This window comes from Nicotiana sylvestris, chromosome 9 (assembly GCF_000393655.2).
Source record: "Nicotiana sylvestris chromosome 9, ASM39365v2, whole genome shotgun sequence".
NCBI lineage: Eukaryota > Viridiplantae > Streptophyta > Magnoliopsida > Solanales > Solanaceae > Nicotiana > Nicotiana sylvestris.
Window position 1 is genome coordinate 97,784,557 of NC_091065.1, and position 26,840 is coordinate 97,811,396.

Sequence of the window (26,840 nt, forward strand, 5' to 3'; positions counted from 1 at the left end):
ATCTGCACTGATCACATCTGGTCCGTACCCAGTATGTTGAGAACGTTTGTCATCATCAAAACATGACATAGAGTAACTTAGATCAATTTCTCCCTTTTTGATGATGACAAACCTAAAATTATTGTTCCTTTTAAGAACTAGATTCCTCACATGCGGATCAGACCTATAATCAACATATTATCAGCACGTTCCCCCTGTGAAGCACAACCATCAGCAACGTTCCCCCTGCGAAGCACAACCATCTTTCATGCACAACACACATATCAATTCGATTCTGTTCCTCCCCCATGTGGACACCTATATTACTTCCCCCTTTTAGCATCATCGAAAAGAATAACAGAAGAAGTACCACCAAAAAGAAGTTCAGCAACATTAACTCAGGCCACTTGAGCAACACAACATAAACAATAACAAGAACAAGAAGTGAATGTCAGTGCACAAAATAGAGTGATTGCCCATAGTGGAGTAATTATGATAAAAGCACAGTAGCTTCAACAATAGATAATATGATAATTTAAACAACTGAAGTACCAAGTTCATCAAATATAGGGATCAAAAGAAGGTAAGAATTCAAGGGAATTTGGAATGAGTGAAGGACATAGATCACTGGGCAGGACAAAAAGTAAGGAGCTAAGGCTTTGATGAGCTTGTCCATTTGTTCATTTACTCTCTTTGATCAATGATCATCTGTTTTCTCAGTTCCTTCATCTGTTTCCTCAATCTTTCGTTCTCACCCTTCAACATAGCATTCTATTCTGCCGAGGGTCCTCAAGGACCAGGTTCTCAACCTATCTGAGTATGTTGAGCCATCAATCAGCGCACCAAGAATCTTCCCAAGCTTCGTCTCATCAAGAACAGACTCAGTCCCATGCACATATAGTATTATAGTATCACATAAAACATAGAAGTTTTTACTTCTTCTTCAGAAACATTGGGAATTGTAGGAACAAAGAGGTGATTCCAATTTTTAGAACTCAACAATGTCGAGAGGTTCCTCTATTTTTCAGCAATATCAGAGTCAACACTCTACCTTACAGCACCTTTTGAAACTTTAACGTCTTCTCCCTCTAAACCTAATGGCTCAACATTTTGCTTTGGTAAGGAACCAGGTTCCTTACTTACACTACCCTTTCTATACCTAAGCACCATGTCTCCTTTTTCTTCTTCTCAATCTATTTTACCCTTATCATCTGCTGTATCTTTCTCAACCAACTTTCTTTTCTCCATTTTTTTGATTTTTTTACTTTATTCTCTCTTCCACAATCACCACATCAGCAGGTCACACCACTTCATCATCGATCAGCCTACTATTCTCAATCCTCTTTATTGGATCGGAAGTTTGTTTAAACACATAACTCAAGGAGAAAAATATCATCATTAAAATTGACTTCATGAGAAGGACTTGAGGCATCAGGTCCCTCATTCAGTCCTCACATTTGCCAATTTCTCCATCCTTCAAGACTTCCACAAATACAACCACAACTTCAGCCTCACGCTTTAGAATATTAGATCTACTATGTTCCCTTTCAGTTACACTTCCATCAAAATCTACCAAAAACTTCTTGGGGTTATGATTATGATGGAGTTAGTTTTTTTTTTGGAAAGTGAGAGAGTTGGATTCAGCTCTGGCATATTTGGAAAGAAGAATTACTTTTGAGACAAGGTTGAGTCTGGTTTTGAAGAAAAGAATCGATTTTATTTGGGTGTAAGATAGAGAAGTTCCTTTTTAGGGCAACAGTTAGTTTAGAAAAGGTTTAACATTTTGGACTACAAAAGGTAGGAGGAGATGTAGGAGAAAGGAAGAAACAAATTAATGACATGACACTTCAGTAGCTAAAAAGGCATATAAGTAATGAAGAGACTACTAACCTGAGTCACATAACCAGGTTCCTTGACGGTTTTTGAAAATTTTGAGCAAAGACTCCTAAAAGTGCAAAGTCACTCTTTACTTGTTTTTGTCCTGAAACTGACATATGTGTATACCTGTAACAATATAGATTTGAGTTAGATATTGCCAAAAAATACTTTTTAGCATTGTACATTTCCTTCTTAACATAGCCAATCATCGAGGGACCAGGTTCCTCTATGCCATTTTGGAGATTCTACCGCATCTCCTTTCATCCTTCTGCTTGAGTTGACTCATCAAATCAGTCTTTCCATTTGCAATATCTATAGCTTTACTAGGAGCATTTGTGAATTCTCCATCTTCATCTACTTGGTTTTGTGACCCTTTTTCCATCATTGTTGAGAACAAAACATTTGCATCCAAAGGCTCTCGGGTAGGTCAACTTGGCTTTTCTCCCATTGAGCAGTTCATGGAGAGACTTCTTGAGGAACGACCTGATCATGCATTTGTTAATCAAGTAGCAAGCAGTGTTGACTGCTTCAGCCCATGAACCAGGTCCTCCATAACCAACTTGTTCAACAAGTAGAAACTCACATGCCCAGTCATCTTCACCATAATTCAACATCATCATTAATGACACTTAGGCATGTTAGATCACCACCATGCTGGGACTTAAATTCAGTAGTGTAGACATTCTTGTATCTTTTGGCCACAAACACCACCTCACTAGTCACAAGATTTGTGACTGTGCATATCTTGGACAAGAATTCCACTTTATTTCCCTTGTCACATATCTGAGAAACACTCAAGAGACTTTACTTCAGGCCATTGATAGAGTACACATTTTCAGTTGAGTGAGTGAGTGACATCCCAATCCTTTCTACTCCTAGAGTACCTTTTAGCTATTTCCAAAGGGTACACTCTCTCCTTGTAGGGCCTTAAGTGAAAGGAGATCATTTGTACTTCCAGTCATATGCTCTGAGTAGCCGCTATCCATGTACCATTGTAGGCTGCTCCCTTTCATGTTCCCTACACAAGAAAATCAGGAGTTAGACTTAGGAACCCAAACGAGTTTGGGTCCCTTGTAATAATAGAACGGATGGATCAGACTTCTTTTTGCCCATGCAAGCAGCACATATTTTATTTTTTTGGGAACCAAGTTCCTCATCAATATGCCTCTTTTCAACAAAAACTTTATTGTTCTGCAACGACTGAATTTTAATTTTACAAGAGTCCTTGGAATGAGAAAAGGGGTGAATGAGGGCTCTTTTGGTCCAAGCAGGCATTATACGTTTTTTTACGTGAAGGACCAGGTTTCGTAGCAGCAGTTACTCTTTCAGTAAAAACCTTATTTTTCTGCAACGACTGAATTCTAACCCTACAATTTTCTTTAAAGTGTCCAGTGTTGCCACAGTGAGTGCAAAGCCAATTGTCAGGTACAGTAACGTACTTGCTATAAGGGTTGTAGGGAATCTTTTCCCTTTGGAACCCGATTCCCTGCCCGTTTCCCCCATTGTTTGTGTACAAGGCAGTAATAGCATCAGAGGACCAGGTCCACTTAAGTGCTTTTTCAAAATCACTTTTCACTCTTCCTAGTTCTTCCTAAAGTTGTTTGTTTCTCTCAAGCTCAGCACACAGACTAGACTTCACTGAATTCAACTCACTTTCAAGCTGAATGTGTGCCTAACTTGCAACTTCCTTTCCCTTTTGAGAATTCTCAGGCCTACTTTTCATTTTAAGTTCCCCAATTGTTCCCTTTAAGTTTACAACTACCGCCAATATATCATCTCTCTCGTGCTCAATGTTAGCATTACTCTCAGTTAAAACCTCTTTTTCTTTCTTCATACTCTCAATAGTTTCCTCTAAGTCTACATTGGAAACTCCCATATAATCCCTCTCTTGTTCAATGCCACCAATTTCTTCTATTAAAGAATTCTTCTCATTAATGAGGCTGTGAAATGCATCAATCAACACATTTGCTAAGGACATCAATTTTTTCTTAGAGTAAGTTTTCAAATTTCTTTGAACATCAAGAAAACTTACCTCATCTTCCTCTTTGTCCTCATCGTCATCAGATTTGGCCATGAGTGCAAAGATTGACTCATATTTTGAAGATCTGTTTCTCTTGAAGTTCTTGGAGAATTCTTGCTTCAAGAGAGGATAATTTTTCATGAAGTGTCTACCCTTTACGCACTTGTAGCAAAGATCATTGTTCTTTGATCTAGAGCTGTCCCTTTTTAGCACTTCTCCATTTCTTCTGACCATCTTCTGAAACCTTTTAGTTAAGTAAGCCATGTAACTGTCTTCCTCACTCGAATCATTGTTAGCAGCTTTAAGAACCCAATACTTTTCCTTATTTGGTTATCTCCTTTCAAGAGTTGGTGGAGCAGCCATGAGGATCCTTCCTAGGTGTTAGCCTGATAAGAAGAACCCGTTCTGAAACCACTTGTTAAAGACTGTGCGTGTACTAGACTGTATAAAGAACCATGTTCTCTATGTGTTTCCTCTGAAAGTAATGATGAACCAAACTGTATAGCGATCTGGTCCTATATCAAATCGGTATAGTGCTAAGTTTGTGTGAGTCCACAAAATAGTAGAGTATCTGGTACTTTATCGGGTTCTACAGTGAATGCTAGTGAAGCTGAATATAAATAAGGCCGAGGATTTTTACGTGGAAAAATCCCACACAAGGGGATAAAAAAATCACGACCTACACCTGTAGGCTTTTAACTTTACTAACTTGCAATCTCCCTATTACAAGCCACTTTACAATAATTGTATTGTAAATACTTCAACTAACTTGTGATGCTCTCATCACAAGCCACTCTATGACTATCCTAGTTACAAAGAATTTGACTAACTTATGGTATTTCCACCACAAGCCACTTTGTCACACTACGGTTACAAAGGCTTTGACTAACTTGTGATGTTTCCACCACAAGCCACTTTGTCACACTATGGTTACAAAGGCTTTTTCTTATGACTCAACCTAATCAACGCTTCTAAGAAAGCTGGATAGGAGTTACAATAAAGAACAAATTACAAAGACTCTACAAACCTAAGGACTTAAAATATCTTCGATCTTGGATCAGGTCTTTGAGGTTGCAGTAGCTTTGTTCTTGAGAGAGGTTCTTGAATACTTGAGAGAATATTTTTCTTTTCTAATTTTGCAAGTGTTGGAACCTGAAACTTGTGCCTTGCATGAGGTTTATACTACACAAGACATTACCTTAGTGATGTCAATTCACAATGGTGATGTCCAATCTCAATGGAAAGTGACTGCTGCACTGTCTGTTGCTCTGTCTGCTGTACTATTGCAGGCAGTCACTTTCTGCAGTTGCTTTCCAGCTATAGTTGATTTTGTACTTCTGTCAGAGAACCCTATGGGACCAAGTCCCTATTGTGTTCCTCTTTGTACAGTTGCGGACAGTCACTCAGTTGTGTTCTAGCTGTATAGTTGACTTGTACTTCTGTTAGAGAACCCTAAGGGATCAGGTCCCTGTTGTGTTCCTTTTTGTACAGCTTGTAGACAGTCACTTTCTGCAGTTGCGATCCAGCTGTATAGTTGACTTGTACTTCTGTCAGGGGAGCACCAAGGGATCATGTTCCTAATCTGGTACTTGTGCACACTGCCTAGATTGTCTTGAGTTGAGTAACTTGAATCATTGTACTTTAGTTGATCAAAGAATGAGTGGGCGTTGGAAACCATGCAGTGCGTCAGAATCTTTATTTCCAGCTGTGTCCAATTGACTTTGTACTGCCATGAGGAACCTACAAGAGTATTAGGTCCTTGTCTAGGTTCTTACCTCCTGAAGCTGTAGCAAATTCACATTTGGCTGGAATCTGTTAGTTGTAGTGTAATCCAAGTGAGTCAGGTTCCCTATTTGGTTCTTGACATTAAGTTTGTTAGATCATCAAAACACAAGGCAAAGATATTGAAAACCTATCAACTGTGATATTTCTTGCGGTCTTAACACACAATATTGGTGTGAACGGTAGGATGTCTTATATGTTTTGGCATTGAATGCTTCAAGAGAAAGGGTTATTCGATTTATTATTGGAAGATTCTGTATTTAATCCGGAGCAGGAGAGACAATTGGCCTATGAATGTTCAAGCTTTAGTTGATGAAGTAGGGAGATTTGATATCTCCATACTTGGTGGAATTCTTGTTTGTGTTGTTATGTTGTTGTTATTGTTTGACCGCATTAAGGCTCATCAGTATGATGATCTCCATTTGTTTCCTTTGATATATAGTGTTGCAAAGTGGTACCTAAGAAACAGTTATCAGAGATGACAGTGTGTTGCGACTTTGGGGTTGAATTAGTATATCCAGTGTTGATAGTTTGAGGGAGATGATACTTAAGGTGGATTCTATACTTTGGAATTCCGAATGTGATGAAAAGAGTTTGTTTGGAATATAAAGGAATGTAAATGCTTGATTATCGTTTTAGGGTGCAATAGGTCTTCGAGTTTTAAATGTATTGTTGGACCTTTAATTGATGTTAATGGAATGAACGAATTCTTATGGTTGGCAGATGAGTGCAGACCTAGGAGAATTAACCAATTTCATAATGGATATAACTTTGGCAATGCTGTTGGAGGATGTCGATATGAGGTTAAACATGTGTTGGTACCTCATGTGAGAAGGTTAAGGATTGAATGACTTCTTACGAAGTTACTATAAATAGTTCTGCCTTCCATCCAATAAGATGTATTTACTACAATGTGGGCTTGGATTGCTTGAAGAAGATGGTGCGACTGTTAGGAGGTCGAGTTATCGTTTGTGATTGATAATTTGGGATATGTTATGATTAGTGCAACAAGAGCCTATGAGAAACTTGGATGAGTAACAATGTGAGATCAGGGTAGCTAGAGGAGAAGTCATTGTGGGTGCTTGGTCTTACGATGATGGCTTAAAGCCAAGTAGGGGAGCCTACCGTCGATGATGGGGTTGCGCAGTTATGTGTTTTTGCAATTTATGGTTGTCGATACGTTGATGGATTAATTATGATTGAGGAAAGAGACATCAGAGGTAATTCGAGTAAGGAATTTGATGGATGTGTGCTACATTTCACCTTATTGATGTGTGGAGGTTGTGGAATGACTCAGATTAGATATTTCTTTGTAGATGTGATGAGCAAGGGAAAGGATTCCTTCGCTTTCATAATGTTTGAATACTAACAGAGCACTAGTTGTTCGATAATATATATTGTGACTAGATTAGAGTGGGCGACTTTAAACAATGATTCTAGTGTGTTCAAGAATTTAAATATGGTGCCTAGGGATTTTTCGGGTTTGTCGTATGGCTAAGAATTTAGTTTTGCAGTGGAGTGTGAAAGAGACTGGGAGTATTTCTATGAATATAACCAGTTTTGCAGTGCATTATTAGAAAGATGGAAGAAATATTTTCGAATTTCAGGAGGTCTCATCGGGGCGGACGTATCAGTTGGAGGTGCCATTGAGTGCATAAGAGGGTATAAAATGGCTTAGGAATATTGAGACGACGTGATCTTGTGATTTGGGGTCACTCGGGAGGAGTGTCAAATGAGGTCCATTGTGTGCTAAAAAAGTGAGGTGTTAGTTCTTCAGGTAAGTCAAGAGAAAACTAGGGAGTTGAGTCAGTTTAGTAGTATTTTGGATCGGTATAGTAAGTGAAATTATTGGTTCCTTCGGTGTGGTAAGGCTATACAAGTATTTCATAGCTATAGTTGCGGGCTTGGCACTCTCCGTAATTTGATCGATTTGAAGGTATTTAATTCTGATGGATTTGTTATATGTAAATGGGTCCCGAAAAAGTTATGGTAGTTTAGACCACGACTTTAGGTTTGTGGTTTTTTGCGGTTATTGGAAGTTGTTTATGTGTTGTGATTTTCTCCCGAAGTGAGTTAAGTGAAAGATTGTGCTTATTCTACTGGTGGTTCAGAAGTTATAACGAAATTCTTATACTCTCGCATAACATCATGATAGGTGCAGTGAGCAGTATGAAATTAAAAATTGAAGGATCAAGGATGCAATTAAGTTTTGATGGGAATGTCACGATCTCGGAGGTATGGGAGACTTAAGATGTTTAGAGTATGCTGGCACTATTTTCGGATAGCCTGAGGATGGTCTATTTTGTGGAAGAAGTAATGTGTATTGATTTGCGGGTGCTTGACTAGCACTACATAAATAGTATGATTGGTGGCCATTGATGTTCAAATTTGTTGCTTGGTGTGGGAGATTGTGGGAGTACCTCCCATGGGATTATTATGTAGGTGCGACACATATTCATTTAAGTAGTAGAGATTAAGGTCAGGTATGGAGATTATAGTACTATCACATATTGGAGTGTTTATAGTTGAGAGACATATTATTCCTTTGGTTGTGGATTGTGAAAGTTTGTTTAGGATTTGATGGTGTATGTGTCATGAATGGGATCATTGTGGATCTTGAAAGGATACTTACCTATTTTGAGATGCTCATAATCGGTTTAAAGGTCCATTGGCGGGCCTAATGTTAAGGTATACTCTACACCAGATCGAATATGTTCATATAGCACATTATTTATCTATGGATGAGTCTTCAGGCATAGTGGATGTTATTCCTGTCGTCGTCTATTTCATGTGTTACTCATTTATGCCATGTGGGTTGAGAGGTGGATTGATTATTCACACGTATGTTTTGATCTTGTGTGGTGGTATTCTATGAGTGAGATGACTCTTGGGTTGCTGATTTGTTTATTGCACATTAGCCGTTCTTGGGCCTTGTAGTGCATGATACTATCCATCTCCTAATGTTATGTTTATGCGCTTGGCGTGCTTGCAGTTTTTATACGTATGTTGAGTGAGTAGGAGAATTTTTGGCTCGATGGGTATTCACATTCAGATTGATTATGTATGGATCGTGTGGCATATCGCCACAGGTATTATATGTGGATCTGGTTGCACTGTGCAATGGTGAGATATTGTCTAATATTCCTTATGCTATTTAATATGTTTTACTTCTCCTTTATGGGATAACTTCATATATTTTGTTCGACGATTATATCAGTCACGCGTGCTGAATAATTCTGTACTTGGGTTTTCTTTTCTTATTGGTCATATTTGAGTCATGACTCGTTGGCGCATTGATGACGTCGTATGAGATTTTAGATTGTATCTAGTGTAGCATGTCAGTCAGTCAGTTTGTACTAGGTGAGACGAGGTTGTTAGACCTGGAATCAGTGCAATCAAACTTGTATAATGTATTTTTAAAGGGAAGTGTTGCTAATCAGTTTAGAATACAGTAATGGTTCTTGTCGAACGAAAAAAATCCACGATTTATTGCTTTGACCTGTGGTTATGAGATTCTGTATATCGTTTTCAACATAGCAGTGTTGCAAGGGTTAGAACATAACTTTTATGTGCTACGAGGTTTATTGCTGGTACCTGGTTCGGAAACTTGCAGCCATGATGGTTGGATGATATTATTATGGCCACATTAACGACATGGTACATTGTGTGGTTACAACTTGGGTGTATATGTATGTTTTTGTACAACTTGTTAAGTTTGATACGGTGTATGTATGTAGGAAATCAGACCATATAGAAAATTTCAGATGTTGGAATTTGGTTTTAAGGCTTGTGAGCTAAGATGGCAGGAATGATCTTCCGTCGGGGTTGTGCTAATGTGCTTAGATGGATTGAGGTAGCACAAGTATGTGTACAATGAGTTATTTGGATATTTTAGCAACTTTGGAACGGTTCTAGGCATATTCAAGGGCGAACATATGTTTAAGTGGGGGAGAATGTAACGACCCAAATAACTAGTCGTTTTGAGCTCTAGCATGTCGTTCGATGGTTTGATACGTTGAGTAGCTTCACTTTATGTATTATGACTTGCGCATGTAGTTGGTTTTGATTTTCGGGAAGTTCAAAGTTAATTTGAAATGATAATTCTCAATTCGAAAGCTTTAATTTGGAAGATTATAGGTTACAAGTACTTTGGTTATAAGTACTTTACTTTATGTTTTGATGATGTAACAAACTTACTATCAAGAACCAGATAAGGAACCTGTTACACATTTACAAGACCTCAAGATCACAAGGTTCCAGGTTAGGATTCAGTGTCCGTTATGTTTCAACTCTTCAGAGTGGAAATAACAACTGAGGGAACAGGTCCCTACCAGTTCCCGAGGAGACTGTACTAAGTCAACTTTCCAACTGGAAATTTGTTGTCTGCATACGCTACTGTGCAGGAACATTGTTGCAGTCAACTTTCCAGGAAAGACTTTTTACCTACCTCGCTTACATCATTATAAGTGATGTCACACATGTATATATGCATTCAAGGGAGGTAAAAACAAAACACTTGAACACTTAGAGATTTTACTCAAGCTCACTCACGTGACCATTCAGCAAGGAAGTTTCAAGTGCTTCAAGAATAAAGAACAAAGCAACTACGGACCAGTTCCCACATCGAGTTATTGTATGTCCTTAGTTGAGTTGTGACTTTACAATAGTTCTTCAAATTGTAATTCTTATCTAGCTTATTTAGAAGCATTTTATAGGAACACCTTTGTAAACCTTAAACAGTGTGTTTGAGTCTTGGCTAGAGTTAGTTAAGTTGTAAAGTCTTTGTAATAGAGTATATTACAAAGTGTCTTGTAATAGAGTATTACAAGTTAGTGAGGGATTAAGAGTTTAATTCCTAGGTTGCAATCTAAAAGTTGCTGAGTAGTGAAGTTGAAATCCCACAAGGGTAGGTCGTGGTTTTTAATCCCGTTGAGCTAGAAATTTTCCACGTAAAATTCCTCTTGTCATTTATTTGTTGTTGTGTATGTGTGATGTCAAACCTGATAGAGAATCTGGTTCTCTATAGAGTTTGGTGGACCCTTACATTCTATCAATTAGTATTAGAGCAGGTTCTTTCTATTAGGTTAACACCTAGAATGGCTGCTCGTCCAAACTTTGAAGAAGGCCAGTCTACTTATAGACCTCCAAGGTTCAACGGTCAATACTATGGGTGGTTGAAGACTAGGATGCACGACTTCATCATGGCTGAAGATTCTGAGTTATGAGATCTCATATGTGTCGGGCCCTTTGTCCCTACAAAGAACCTTGGCGACCCAGTTGTAGCCATTCCCAAGACGAGGAAGGAATTCATTGGCGCTGATAGAAAGTCCATAGAAAAGATTTTTCGTGCAAAGAAAATTCTTATGTGTGGCATTGGCCCTGATGAATATAATAAGATATCAGCTTGTCAATCAGCAAAAGAGATCTGGAAGGCTCTTTAGACAGCTCACGATGGAACAACACAGGTGAAGCAATCCAAGATTTATATGCTCACAACAGAATATGAGCTCTTCAAAATGAAAGATGATGAATCCATCTAAGATATGCATACTCGATTCACCTCCATCATCAATGAGCTTCATGTTCTTGGTAAAATTATTCCAGAAACAAGCTTGTCAGAAAAATCCTTAGTGTACTGCCCAGTTCTTGGGAAAGCAATGTTAACGCCATTACAGAGGCTAAAGACATGCAGACACTGACCGTGGATGAACTTGTTGGAAACTTGAAAACCTACAAAATGAAGAAGAAGAAGGACAATGAAATAAAAGAGCCCAAGAGAGAGAATAACATGGTCCTCAAGACGGACATCAATGACTCAAGTGGTGAAGACGGAGACATGACCTACTTGACAAAAAGGTTCTAGAAGATGGTTCACAGGAATGGAGGCAGTCCAAAAAGGGGAAGCTCCAACAAGTCAAGAAATTATGACCTCTATCATAAATGTGGCAAGCCAGGACACTTCATCAAGGATTGCCCACTTCTAAAGCAAGATCAGTATAATAACAACTTTGACAAAGCAGCCAAGAGGAACCAGGTTCCTGACAAACGCTTCAAGAGGAAGAATGATGCTGACAATGTTGTAAAGCAAGCTCTTGCTGCATGGGGAGACTCCTCCAGCAAATCTAAAGAAGAAAACGACCATGGTGATAGTTTAATGATGCCAGTAGAAAATAAAGCAACTGATTATGATTCAATCTTTGCTTTAATGGCTCAATCTGATGAGGATGAGGTAAACTTTCTGGATGTTCAGAGAAATTTGATATCTTACTCTCCTAAGAAGCTCATGTTATTAGAAAATGTGCTAATTGATGCATACCATAGTCTTATCAATGATAAATATGCATTAACTATGGAATTATGGGAAGCTGAACAAACAAGAGATGACCTAGTAGTCGTTGTAGTCGATTTGAAAAAAATAATAGAGAACCTGAAAAAAGAAAAAAATGCCTTAAAAGAGAAAATTACTAGTATAGAACATGAAAGATATGTTCTAATGGTGGTTGTGGTGGACTTAAAAGAAACTATTGAGTGTGCAAGTAAAGAAAAGGAAAACTTGACTGAGAGATTTGCTATCATTGAGCAAGAAAGAGATGACCTAGTAGTGCTGGTAGTAGACTTAAAAGAAATAATTGAGGAATTTAAAACGGTAAATAGGCCTGGAAACTCTAAAAAGGGAAATGAATTTGCAAGTGAAGTACATATTAAGCTTGAAAATAAGTTTAATTTGGTAAAGACTAGTCTGTGTGTTGAAATTGAGAAAAATAAACAACTTCAGGTAAAACTCGGGAAAGTAAAGAGTGATCTTAAAAAATCTCTTAAGTGGACCTGGTCCTCTGATGTTCTCACTGCCATGTACACCAACCCTGGGGGAAACATGGGGGGGGGGGATTGGGTTTCAAAGGGAAAAGATTCCCTACAACCATCATAGAAAGTATGTTACTATACCTGACAATTGGCTATGTACCCACTGTGGTAAAAATGGGCACCTCAAGGAAAATTGAATGGCCAGGGTTCAGTCTCATCAGAGAAATAAAGTCTTTGCTAAGAGAGCAAATACTGCAAGAGGACCTGGTCCGTCCAATAGGAAATGCATTTTGCCTGCTTGAACTAAGAGAGCACTCATTCATCCCTTTCTTTTAACAAGGGACCCAAACTCATTTGGGTTCCTAAATCTAACTCCTGATTTCCGTGTGCAGGGAGTAGTGAAAAGGAGCAGCTAATATGACATATGAACAACGGCTGCTCAAAGGACAGGACTGGAAATACAATCAATTTTCCTTCACTAAAAGCCCTGCAAGGAGAGAGTGTACCCTTTTGAAAATGGCTAAAGGGAGGTACGCTCTAAGAGTTGGAAGATTTGGGTAAAAGGAAATAAGGTGAAATTCTTGTCCAGGATATGTACAATCTCAAATCCTATGACTGGTGAGGTGATGTTGTAGCCAAAAGACACAAGACTACTTATGTTGCTATGCTCGAGATTCTACAGAGTGGAGATATAAGTTGGTTGAAAGCTGTTAAAGATAATGCTGAACTATGGGACAAAAGACTAGAGCATTGCAAGTTGTCTATCACTAAATAAACTGGATCTGAAGAACCTGGTTCGTGGTCTGATCAAGTTGAGTAACAAGTAACATGAAGTGTGCAATGCTTGTGCAAAAGGAAAGCATATCAGATCTTCATTCAAGTCCAAAATGGGCAGATATCACTTCAGAACCAAGGATGAGATCCTTCAAGAAACTGTGGCTTTTGTCAAGAAGATCCAGGTACATATAAAAACAAACGTGGCTTGCATCAGATCAAATCATGGAACATGTTTGGATAATACCATAAGTTGATGAATGCTATATTCAAAGAAGAATTACTCAATCACTTAGATCAAAGAACACCATGTAAGCACGTGATTTTTACCCTATATGAGAATTACTCCCAAAAAATTTAAAATAAAATGATTTTCCTTGGTGTGCAATTTTGTGAGATTTTGTGACATTTTTGGATATTTATTTGTATTTGTTTGTGCTTGTTTATTTGTTAAATTAATAAAAAATACAAAAATATGTCGCATTTTGCATGTAGTATTTAATTCTACAATTTTTAGTAATTAAATTTGTTTTACAAAATTAAAAAATTACAAAAATAGGCATCTTTTGCATTTTTAGCATTTAATGTCCAAATATACAATTTTATGCTTAATTATTACTTAATTGTGCGTTAATTGTTATTGGGAGTTGATTTGCGCTTTTATAACTTAATTTAGTTCTTAATAATAATTTAAGTATTTTTATAATTTAGTTTTAGAAAATAAAAGAAGAAAAAAGAACAAAAATACAAAGGTCATGGAGAAGGTTGGGCAATTATTTGGGCCTGGGGTTGAAATTTGAAGAAGTGGCGAAGAAACAGAAAAAAATGAAGAAGGACAGAAACAAGGAAGATACCTAAAAGGCTGGCCAAACCTTGAAGAACAGGACTCTTGGCCAACAATGAAAATTGCAACACAAGCACTATTTTTGGCATTTGCCAAAAGGAAAAGAAAAGAGGACGAAAGACTTCGACTCTTCAAGCAGCCGGCGAGGCACAAACCCAATGACATCCCCTTGTCGAGAGTTCGATGTCAAACATGGCCATCTCCTGGGGAAACCAAAATAGGAAGAGAAAAGAAAAAAAAGAAATGGTACAAGGTCGGGTTCTCGGCAGTCTTAGATTTAAGATTTGGATGAATTGAGTAACTTTTGGATAGAACTAATGGCGGATTCTGAATGGGAAGACAACGGGGGTGATAGGGTCAAGATTTGGTGGAGTTTGGAGATACACTGCCACCGGTGGTGAATTCCGGTGGGTGGTGGGCGGTGGTGAGATGAGAGGTCTAAGAGATGAATGAGATGGTTCAGGGTTACTCTTTCAGACAATTTTAATTAAAAGAGAAGGAGTTTCACAACCGTTGGATGCTGAAAAATGATCGGCTGAGATCAGTTTAATAGAGTTGAACTCAAAACGACGTATTATCGCTTTCGTACTACGTCGATTCGATGGCCTCCATGGCTGATCACTTGGACCGGGTTGTGGCGTAATTGGGCCTTAGTTTGGACAAGTTAATGGGGGACAACTTGGGCTGGTATAAGCTTGGCCCAGAACTAAGTTTGCTTTTATTCCCTTTTCCTTTTCATTTTCATTTTTTCAATTTTTTTTCTAATTTCTTTTTAAATTAAAATTAAAATAAAGCCTAAATTAATTACTAATCAAATTATTCTATCAAATTAAATTAACTAACTATAAATGATAATTACTACAACTAATCAAATACCAAATTAAAGAAAAACCACCAAAATTCGAAATTAAAATTAAAAGTGCAAAATAAACTATTTTGTGATTTTTTCCATTTTTTTAAAAAGCACTAAATAACTAATTAATGCAAAATTAGATCCTAAATGCAAATGCAGTGTATTTTTATATTTTCATGAATTAAATAAAATAGACATGCACATACAAATGCAAACAATTATCAGAAAATGCCACAAAATCCACAAAATTGCAAATAATGAAAAGAAGTTATTTTGTTTTGAATTTATGGGAGTAATTCATATAGGGCAAAAATCACGTGCTCACAAGTACTTTACTTTATGTTTTGATGATCTAACAAACTTACTATTCAGAACCAAATAAGGAACTTGTTACACATTTACAAGACCTCAAGATTACAAGGTTCTAGGTTGAGATTCAGCGTGCGTTATGTTTCAACTCTTTAGAGTGGAAGGAACAACTGAGGGAATATGTCCCTACTAGTTCCCGAGGAGACTGTACGAAGTCAACTTTCCAACTGAAAAGTTGCTGCTTGCACATGCTACAGTGCAGGAACAGTGTTGCAATCAACTTTCCAGGGAAGACTTTTTACCTACCGTGCTTATATCATTATAAGTGATGTCACACATGTATATATGCATTCAAGTGAGGTAAAAACAAACACTTGAACACTTAGAGATTTTACTCAAGCTCACTCACGTGACCATTCAACAAGCAAGTTTCAAATGCTTCAAGAACAAAGAACAAAGCAACTACGGGCCAGTTCCCACATCGAGTTATTGTATGTCCTTAGTTGAGTTGTGACTTTGGAATAGTTCTTCAAATTGTAATTCCTATCTAGCTTATTTAGAAGCATTTTGTAGGAACACCTTTGTAAACCTTAAACCAGTGTGTTTGAGTCTTGGTTAGAGTTAGTCATGTTGTAAAGTCTTTGTAATAGAGTTTATTACAAACTGGCTTGTAATAAAGTATTATAAGTTAATAAGGGATTAAGAGTTTAATTCCTAAGTTGCATAGGTTGTAATATGAAAGTTGCTCAGTAGTGAAGTTGAAATCCTATAAGGGTAGGTTGTGGTTTTTAATCCCGTTGAATGGGAAATTTTTCACGTAAAATTCCTCGTCATTTATTTGCTGATGTGTGTGTATACTATCGAATCTGATAGAGAACCTGGTTCTCTATAGAGTTTGGTTGACCCTTAAATTCTATTAGAAGAGTTGACCAAAGCTTGACTTTTTAGCAAACGATCTCAGAATCGGGATTTAAAGGTTCCTATAGGTTTTTAGGTGATTTTAGACTTGGGCGCATATCCAAGTTGAGTATTGAATGGTCCGGGAGCGATTCAACGCATATTATCAAAATTTGCTAAGTTTAACTTAGAGTGGACTTTGGTATTATCGGATCCAAACACTGATCTGGGACCTTGGACAGGTTCATTTTATTAATTGGAACTTATGCATGAAGTTTGGTTGTGATCTAGAATATCTAAGTGTGATTTAGACGCGATCGACAAAATTTGAATGTTAATAGGAAGTTGGTTAGTTTTGATGTAATTCGTGGAATTTCTAGTTTGTGGACAAGTTTGGATAAGATATTGTAACTGGCTTGTATGATTAGACGGGGTCCCAAGGGCTCGAGGGAGTTTCGGGATAGTTTTAGACCATTTCCCTTTATTTTGTGAATGTTGGTTTCTGGTGTCAGGGGCGTACATCGCGATCACGTAGTGTTTTTTGGGAGTGGGGAAGAATTGTTCTTCACGATCGCAGCTTGGGGTTCGCGATTGCGGTGGTTGATATAGGTGTGCTTCGCATTCACATGGAGAGGGTCGCGAACACGATGTGTTGTGGGGATGACCTGGTTTGGAAGGTTGTTAATCACAATCACGTGGGCGTGTCCGCAATCACGGAAGGAAATTTCTGAGAGATGGAAGTCTTGGCATATGCGTTCATGGAGTTGATCTCGCGTTCTCGTAGGTCTAGGTTGTTGTTGGTCGTAATCGCGAAGGAGGAAATTCTAGTGGTGGCAGTATTAGCTTTCGTGATTGCGATGGTGTTTCCGCGATTGCGAAGATGAAGTACAATGGCAGAATATAAGTCAGCAAATTAGGAATTTGCTCATTTCCATCACATTTTCTCTTTTGGAGCCGATTTTGGGGCTATTTCGGGGAGCTATTTCATCCACCTATTGAGGGTAAGTATTTCTAACCTAGTTTTGATTTTATTTTATGAACATGTATGGATTTTGACATGAAAATTGGTAGAAATTACGGGATTTTGAAAGAAAACCTAGAAATGATATTTTGGATTCTGACCACGAAATTAGACATGAAATTGAGAATAAATTATATATTTGAGTTTGTGTTATTATGAGTAGTATTTATTTTTGAGAATTTTTTGTATATGGGAGCGTGGGACTAGGGGTTGATTTTATTGACTTTTCGTGTGTAGTTGGAAATTGTTTTTAAATGTTAAATTACGAGTCTTTGAGTATATTTTGATTGGTTTGCACGTTATTTTACTAGCTTCAGATCGTTTGGCATTGGTTTGAGGTGCTAGAGAGACGTTGGAACCGGTTATCAAATTTTGAAGTGAGGTAAGTCTCATGTCTAACCTTGCGAAGGAGAAATTACCCCGTAAGTGCTATATTTATTATGTGCTACGTGTTATAGGAGCTACGCACGTATGATGTGACGAGTGTCCCTGCGTATGCTAGATTTTAATCATGTCTTGGTAGACATAGGCTCATACCATGTTTAACTGTATTACTTGAGTTGTCTTTGCCTGTTTTAAAAGCCTTAAATTATATTTTAGCAAGAGACTAGGCTAGCGTAAAGTACCAGACTTGTTATTTCAGATACGCGACGAGCTACTTGATTAGTCGTGAAAATTATACTTCCATACAGATGTTGTAGTAATATTACACTTCATAGTATTTGATCATGTACTTGTGACACCGAATTTTGAGAGTTTCTAGTGGATCCTCACAGTTGTACCTAGTATTGTTATTATTATCACTTCGCTTTGTGATTTATTTATACTCGATAATTTGGTAAAGAAAAACATATGTTTCTATGAGTTTAAGATAAATTCTATTTATTTTATGAAATTCCTGGTTTTAAAAGTTAAAATGGATAATTATGTTTGGAGGTTCACGCGTTGGCTTGCTAGAAGCATCGTTGGGTGTCATCATGACCTATTATGGGATTTGGGTCATGACATCACGTGTTTGATAAATGTCCTCGAAGTGTTAGGCAGATTTCTCAAGAGGTTCTAATTCGTAAACGTGACGTAGAGAATGCTGGTTGAATTCTAAGTGACGATCTTGAGCTAGAGAACGAATTGTATGGGAAGGTTAAACCATTCTTCAGTAGTTATGGGATTGATTTGGCCCACATTGATGGTGATGGTGAAGTGCTAGCATATGAGATGAAGAAAGTTCTACAAATAGTAGAAAGGTCACTATTGACTTGGCCGGCATTAATGATTTGAAGAAGATTTACCAACCCTTCACTTCCGCTGTCACTGAAGGAATCAACCATATTCCACATCAGTCGATTCCTGCTCCAGATATCTCCTTTTGCGAATCTAAGAAATCTAAATTCACACAAAATTTTGGAAAAAATACTGATAGGGTGGATGATATAGGAAACAAGGACACATGCATGACATTAGTCGAGGACAATCAATTCGCAGTTATAAAGGGTTTGCTGGACAAGTATCAACTGAGCTGGCTCTCTGTATTCATTAGGACATAGATTCTGTGTTGTTAGAGGAGTATGAAGGGATTCATTAGAGATGGCAAATGGACGGGTTGGGTTGAATTTGTGCGGGTCAAGATGAGTTAGGTCAATAAATGGGTTGTTGTCCCACCCAGCCCAAAGCGTACTTGAGCTAAGATGGGCTGGATCAAGATGAGTTAAACAATGGGTCATAACCCAACCCGTCCAACTTGTTCCATCTTTTAAAAATATATATAACAAAAATAAAATAAAATTTGGGCAACTAAGTAAATTTCTAGATAAGTTGGGGTAAGATCCCTTTGTTTTGAGTAAGTTTCATTGATTGTATTTGGGCTGCTTAAAGTGTCAAATGAGCTACAAAAAGTAATGAGTTAACTTAGGTTCAGCCCAAATTAACCCACGAACTAAAATATTTATAGCTCAACTCATTAATCTCTGGACGGGTTGGGCGGGTTAGATAAATTTGAGCTCAAATTGCCCCTAGAATTCATCAAAACCCGCAAATAAAATTACTATCTGGGAGCAAGAGCTTTCACGAACTTCTAGAGTATGTAGAAAAATGAAGAACAAGACTATGAATTCTTTTTATTGCTTATTCAACTTTTGCTCACAAACTAATTTGAGGAGAAATGGAAGCAATAATTTTTGTTAAGTCACAAACCACACTTAGGTAATTTGACACTTATCCAACTTAGTACTGTTATTTAAAACATGTCTACGCTTATTGAGAATAAAAAAAGTAAAGATTTCCGAGAAAAAACAATTACGTATAAGAATGCATTTATAGTGCTAAATCTGGAAGAGGAAACTGCATATCCCTATAAATTTTGAAGGAGAACAAGAAATAAAATAAACAAATATAATTGAGGAGTCAAAAGTATGTGTGTTGCCTGATTTTAAGGAGACTGGGTGCCATTACTAATCTCTCTATATTAAAATATTTGAAAATTTACACGAATTTTGACTAACATTTAAGATTGTATTCAATTGTCATTTTGATATGAGGAGTATTTTAACTTACTGATGTTTTCATGTAACTTATGAATATTTATATTTTACTTTTAAAAATTAATCTACTCTGTTTAATATCAAATTGATCAAATTAGTTTTAATAAACAATAGTTCCCAAATTCTTTTGAGTCGAGAGTCTATCGAAAACAACTTCGCTACCTTTCCAGGTAGGGGTAATGTCTGCATACACATTACCCTCCGAAACCCCACTTGTGAAATTATACTGAATATGTTGTTGTTCAAGTTGAGATAGAGGAAGTACTTCATCACCTAGAGGGAGCTGCAAAAATAGAAAAAAAAATTATAATAAAAGGATTTACCAGATAATGTGGTTCGGATCTCATAAGATAGGCTAATTAAATCTGGTTATAGTTATTTCAGTAGAGTTAGTGATTGATTTGAGTTATAATGTTTAAATCTCGTCCCTCCGAAAAAAGAAGTGAAAAGGTTATTAAAAAGATTCAGATTATATGCACTAATGGTCTAATTTTTTTTATTATTCTATTATAGCAAATTGTTTACTTTAAAATTTTTATATATAAATTGCATTTATTATGAATAGTTATCAGGTAGTTCATATTATAAAATTCTTTTAACCCACCATTATTATTATTTATTAAGAAAGAAATAAAAATAAAGCAACAAAATCCACGGCTCTGATACGTAACGGTGGTAATACAGGCTGTTCTCGCACACAAAAACCCCACAATTATCAACTCAAGTGTAACGGTCACATTGCACTTTTTTCAAAGTAATAAACCCCTTTTCCCCCTTCCGGTCTTAGCCTCCCTACCAAATTTCTTGACCGTTTCAATTACCCCAAACGCTCCTCCTCTGCTAGCATCATGAGGATTCTTGGCTAATACCCTTTGTTATTTCTCCACCATTCTTGGCTGGAACAGAATCCAAATCTGGAAACCAAGATTTGAGTTCACAACAATTTTGGGTTGCTGCTTAAATGGGTTGTTTTCTTGGGTGTTTTGGTGGTGATAAGGACAAGAAACGTCGCAAACAGAGGCACAAAGTCATCCCTCGAGACCAAGTATGTTTTTCAGAATAACCCTTCTGGTTACTCTTTAGTTGTTCTATTTATGAAATTCTTGGAAAGTGAATTCCTGTAATTCTCTTGTGTTTGAGCAAGATTTCAGCTTTAGGTAATATTGTGGAAGTTGGTTTAACTGGGGTTAGGGTTAATTAAGCTGATGATGATGGACATTTCTAGGTTAGTGTCGTAAATTATCCTAACAGTTTTTGGGCAAATGGATAGAGCTATGATTTTGTCTTTTAGAACCATTTAAACAAGTTAAAAATAAAATTTTACTCCAGATTCTTGATTAAGTGAGTGTTTTGGACTGACCCTTTATTACTTGTTATACTCCTAGGGTAGAAGAAAAATTAATTCTTGAAATTCTCTATAGTCAAGTTCAGTATATGGTTTTACTCCCATTAGGGTTAATTAAGTGGATAATATGGAAATTTCTTGATTATGTATACTATTTGGTCCTGTAAGTTCTAATTAGTAGAGCTATGATTTGTATCTGTTTTTTCTTTTGGGATGCATATAAACAAAGTAAAACCTAATATTTTGCGGCAGAAACATGTCTGTAGGGATCCTCCAAAAAGCACCATCACCGCTGAACAAAGCATCATAGAGGAGGAACCCTTCTCTGAGAACTTGGTTGCGGAAGCACGGTGAGTTACTGCTTTTACTAGTGTCTTAAATTTATTATCTATCTTTTCCACTATATTTTACTAAGTTGAATGATATGGATTGTTGTGATGTAGAGATGATCTGTCTCGGAACTTGGTTGCAGAAGCACAGTGAGTTACTGACTTTACTAGTATCTTTAATTTGTTTTCTATCTTCTCCACTATATTTTACCAAGTTAAATAATATGGATTTTTGTGATGCAGAGATAGGTCTGAGGAACAACTGAGCTTGAGTGCTAGAAAAAGAGTTACCTTTGATTCAAAGGTCACTACATATGATCCTGTTTCAATCTATGAAAGTACAGATTCTTTACCCGAAACCAAGAAAGCTGGTGAAAACGAAGAAGAGGAGGGTTGCCTTGCTAAATCAAGCCAGTCCAACTCTTCCTCTGAAGGGGGTTCAGCCATATCTAGTGTTGGATCATACCCTCCAAACCACAGGTATCAGAACTGCAGAGACAGTGATGATGAGGCTGAGGATTTTGCTGACAGTGACTTGGACGACGAATGTGATCTAGATGATGAAGACTGCGGCGGGGATTCCGATTGTGATGGTGGACTTCAAGTGTGGTCTGAATCTGTGGTAACTGCATCAGTGGGATCTAAGGCTGATGATAAGTCCTTTCATCTAGTGAATGAAGAGGAGGAAGTGGATAGTCCTGCGATGTTTGGCGTGCCTGAGAAGGAAATGAGAAAGGGCGAAACAAAAGGATATGTAAGAGATAGGAGTGCTTATATCCATCCTGTGTTGAACCCTGTGGAAAACCTCAGTCAGTGGAAAACTATTAAATCTAAAGCGGCAGAACCCTTGAAGATGCTGCCACAGAAGGAAAATTTTATCGCAGAAGTAGAAGGGCCTCTTGCTTCATTCAGTTTAGAACCGACATTTAAGCAATCATCGTCATCTAGTTTCAGGCCAAAGTCTAAGGATCAAGAAATTGGAGTTGATGCTAGTCTCTCAAATTGGTTGGTTACTACACCTGACAATACTAAGAAGGCTGGCTCAGAAAAGAGCATGTCACAAGGTTCCAACTCTATGATGAGCTTTGAAGACAGACCGATTTTAGGTGCCTTGACAGTTGAGGAGCTGAAACAGATGTCAGCGTCTTCCTCCCCAAGGAAATCACCCAGTCGGAGCCCTGATGATATGCCTATCATAGGAAGTGTTGGGACCTATTGGAATCCATCTGGATCCACAAAGGACTCCGGGTCAGTTTCTTCTTTTAAAGGCATTCCAAACTCAACCAGCAAGTACAGAGAGGTAAGGTTGATATGAATTCTTTTTCAGTAATGATACGACTTGCTTACGCACAATCACTAGGTATTAAGAAGTAGGTTCTCGTGACAATGCAGGATAAGAGAGTGAATTGGCATTCAACTCCATTTGAGACAAGACTGGACAGAGCCTTGAAACAAGGTGCTGCATAAGCCTCTAAAGCTTGAATATTGTATATCTAAACTGGCACACCTGTTTGTGAGACATTTATTATTTCTATCGTGTGTGATTACATTTCTATACAGTTTATGAATTTTGTCGTGTATGTGAATTTGAAAATTGCATATGAGAAAACTGTTTGTTGTAATTTTTTTTTTTTTTGTAACTATGATAAGTGGTGATGTACTGGATTTATCTATTCATCTTCGTCACTTTGTGTTTCTGTGGAATCATATCATCTCTAGGTCCTTGATGCTGTGATTTATGAAATTAATAGCAACTAGATGGTCACATTGGTGAAGATCACAAGATTGTATCGCATAGTCGTTAACCAACTTTGCATTACATGCGACTGCAGTAGAGATCTTTACTACGTAAGTCGTAGAAGATGGCTACGGTTAGATGCATCTTGCATGGAAATTGCAGAAATAAGCAACGTAATGTAGTTATTTTTTTTTTTTTCTGACTATACTTTTCTAGTCCCTAATGCAGTGATTGTGTATCACTCTGTCAGATACAGTTGGAAATTGAATGGGTGATAGGATAGCTCACAAAGCTTCAACGATCGTAAAAGATAGTTTAGCCTCTGTTTACTCCATTAGCCGTCAACTTAATTTATTTGCAGGTTGATAATTCTGGAAATAACCTAAAACGTTACTTGAACATACGTATAGTCTATTTCTGAAAATGCTTAATATATTTAAATATATTGTATTATTTTTGTTATTTATTGTTTAAAAATCTCTTGGTAGCAACTAAACCATAAACGCTAAAATGCTTATGTGAAAAAGAGAAGTCTCTAGTGTGAGATGATTCTTTAGGTATTTTTCTTGTCCAATATCCGAATTCTACTGATCTGACTAATCCAAATTCATACTCGATACCGCTGAGCCTTAGATACTTGAAGTGATGAGGTACTATATACACTTTTGAGTGATTTGGCAGTGATAATGTTGGATTTTGTTTAATAACAAAAGAAGGGTGAATGGAAAATGGTGGGAAAGAAATGGAGGGAAGTGAAATTTTGAATGAGTTCACTAATGCACTTTGTCCCTCATTGGTAGAAAGAAAGAAAATCTTGGTGTTTATATAGAGAAGCTCAATCTTTTAGCTCTTAAAGAGCTAGTAAGAAGGCAAGCCTCGCGCCGTTGTCGTCGCTCGGCTTCGGCTTCGGATTTGTCAAAGATTGATTGATTAATCTTTTTGGACAAAATTCTTTTCAAATATTTAATTAAATTAATTAAAGAAAATTCAATCCGAAATAACCAATGACCCGCGACCCAGTCTGGTCCGGCCCGCTTTTCTTTCCTAGATTAATTTAAATTCGTTTTAAATTTCTCCGCAAAAAAAAAAAAAAAAATCCAACAATCATGATTGTTCTGAAAGGTTGCAAACCTCTTCAGAGTGTCACACCTGTTCCAACAGCTATGACTGTTCTGAAAGGTTGCAAACCTCTTCAGAAACATCACCAAGTTGGCTATAAATAGACCTTCAAATCCCAGAATATTAACTTGCGAAATTTTCTGAATCTTCTTCTTCTTCTGCACAAAATATTCCAGTGTGTTTTACGACCATTGAGTGGTTCGTCGATCACCAGAGTTTTAGGTACCGATACACTGGTGAGTTAAATCGTTCTATTCTGGGAGGATATATTCCAAAACCTCGGGTACTTGAGGGGAATAATTTCCTTAAGGACACGCTGTGTATTCAGTGGGTTCGATTTGTTCCTACAACGTTTTTCCAGAATTTATTTTGAAGAAGTTTACTGTTTTTGGAATTTAATTTCTACTAACTTTCTGTTTCTGTTTTCAGAAAGATTATTACTTAATATATTTACTGCAATACAGATTGATAACAATCTTAAGGAAATTAATAATTATATTCTGTATTTTGTCGGAATTTTATTATTCTGATTTGAAGATATAAAAACTTCATCACAGTATTAAAATTCAGAAAACGATTTGAAGAATATAAAAACTTCATCGTATTTTCGGAAAAACAGTATATAAAAACTTCAGTTGTTTTTATTACGTACTGTTTATTAATTACAGTATTATTTACTGTTTTGGTTTTGCCATTAATTGATCTCTTCTGTTGTTGACAGTAAGAAATGGCAAATGAGAATGGAATTCCTTCCGCGACTGTTGGTGCGACGACGATAGCCTCGTCAAGCCGCACTGTTGTTCCTCCGGCCGAGAAACCGGGGAAATTTTCTGGAACCAACTTCAAATGATGGCAGCAAAGGGTGTTCAGGCTTACCACTCTTGGTATGCAGAAATTCACTAGTGAAGAGCCTCCAGTTCCTGCTGCGGACATGCCGGATAATGAAAAGTTCATGGTTGTTGAGGCATGGAAGCAGGCAGATTTTCTTTGCAAAGGTTACATCTTAAGTGCTTTAGATGATGACTTGTACAATGTGTATAGTGCAATAAATACTTCGAAAGAATTATGGGACGCACTTAAGAAGAAGTACAAGACAGAAGATGCATGCTTGAAGAAGTTCGTGGTTGCCAAGTTTCTAGACTATAAAATGATAGATAGCAAAACTGTGGGAACCCAAGTTCAGGAGCTTCAACTTATTTTTCACGACCTTATTGCTGAAGGTATGGTCGTGAATGAAGCATTTCAAGTAGCTGCTATGATTGAAAAATTGCCTCTTTCGTGGAGGGATTTCAAGAACTATCTGAAGCACAAACGCAAAGAAATGAAGTTGGAAGATCTTGTGATACGTCTAAAGATCGAGGAAGACAACAAAACAGCCGAGAAGAAGTTTTGTGGAAATTCAACGATTATGGGAGCTAATATCGTTGAGGAGACTGCTCCAAAAAGTAAGAAGAGGAAGAGGCCTTCTGGAAAAACTAAGGAGCAGAACAAAAAGAAGTTCAAGGGCAACTGCTACAATTGTGGAAAAGTTGGTCACAAAAGCCCTGATTGTCGTCTCCCGAAAAAGGATAATAAGAAGGGACAAGCCAACATAGTGGAGAAGAATGATGACATTGATGATCTTTGTGCAATGCTTTCGGAATGCAACCTTGTTGGAAATCCGAAGGAGTGGTGGATTGACTCTGGAGCCACTCGACATGTTTGTGCTGTCAAAGAAGCATTTGCGACTTACTCTACTGCTGGTCCCGAAGAAGAAATTTCCATGGGAAATAATGCAACAACCAAGATTGAAGGTTATGGGAAGATATTCCTGAAGATGACTTCCGGCAAAGTGTTAACGCTCAACAACGTTCTTCATGTTCCTACTATTAGGAAGAATTTAGTTTCTACTTCTTTACTTGTAAAGAATGGATTCAAATGTGTATTTGTTTCTGATAAAGTTGTTGTAAGCAAGAACGAAATGTATGTTGGAAAAGGTTACCTCACGGAGGGCCTTTTCAAACTCAATGTAATGGTTGTTGACAGTATGAATAAAATTTCAGCTTCTTCTTATTTATTGGAGTCAAATGATTTATGGCATATTCGTTTAGGACATGTCAATTATAAAACCTTGCGGAAGTTAATTAATTTAGAAGTATTGCCTAAATTCGAGTGTAATAAATCGAAATGTCAAATATATGTTGAATCTAAGTTTGTAAAACATCCATATAAGTCTGTTGAAAGGAATTCAAATCCTTTAGACTTAATTTATATTGACATTTGCGATATGAAGTCGACACCATCTAGAGGTGAAAAAAAGTATTTTATTACTTTTATGGACGATTGCACTAGATATTGTTATGTTTATTTGCTTAATAGTAAGGATGAAGCAATTGAAACATTCAAGCAATACAAGAATGAGGTAGAAAATCAATTGAATAAAAATATCAAAATGATTAGAAGTGATAGAGGTGGAGAATATGAATCTCCGTTTGCAGAAATATGTTCGGAATATGGAATTATCCATCAAACTACTGCACCTTACACACCTCAATCCAATGGAATTGCGGAAAGGAAAAATCGGACTTTAAAAGAAATGATGAATTCTTTATTAATAAGTTCCGGATTACCG

General features: G+C 37.1%; 1 protein-coding gene across 1 annotated transcript; it reads left to right on the plus strand.

Moving 5' to 3' along the window:
- Positions 1-20,435: 20,435 nt before the first annotated feature.
- On the plus strand, positions 20,436-23,068 carry LOC104230241 (protein JASON). The gene is made up of 5 exons (XM_009783000.2): positions 20,436-20,743; positions 21,296-21,393; positions 21,487-21,522; positions 21,616-22,672; positions 22,765-23,068. The coding sequence occupies exons 1-5, from the start codon at positions 20,660-20,662 to the stop codon at positions 22,837-22,839; spliced, it is 1,350 nt and encodes a 449-aa protein (XP_009781302.1). The 5' UTR covers positions 20,436-20,659; the 3' UTR covers positions 22,840-23,068.
- Positions 23,069-26,840: the final 3,772 nt, after the last annotated feature.

Excerpts from the sequence above, each read along its gene's own strand:
- LOC104230241 (XM_009783000.2), top strand. The coding sequence starts at position 20,660 with ATGGGTTGTTTTCTTGGGTGTTTTGGTGGTGATAAGGACAAGAAACGT. Across the intron at positions 21,394-21,486 it reads AACTTGGTTGCGGAAGCACG|AGATGATCTGTCTCGGAACT; the intron begins GTGAGTTACTGC and ends GTTGTGATGTAG. Across the intron at positions 22,673-22,764 it reads CAACCAGCAAGTACAGAGAG|GATAAGAGAGTGAATTGGCA; the intron begins GTAAGGTTGATA and ends GTGACAATGCAG.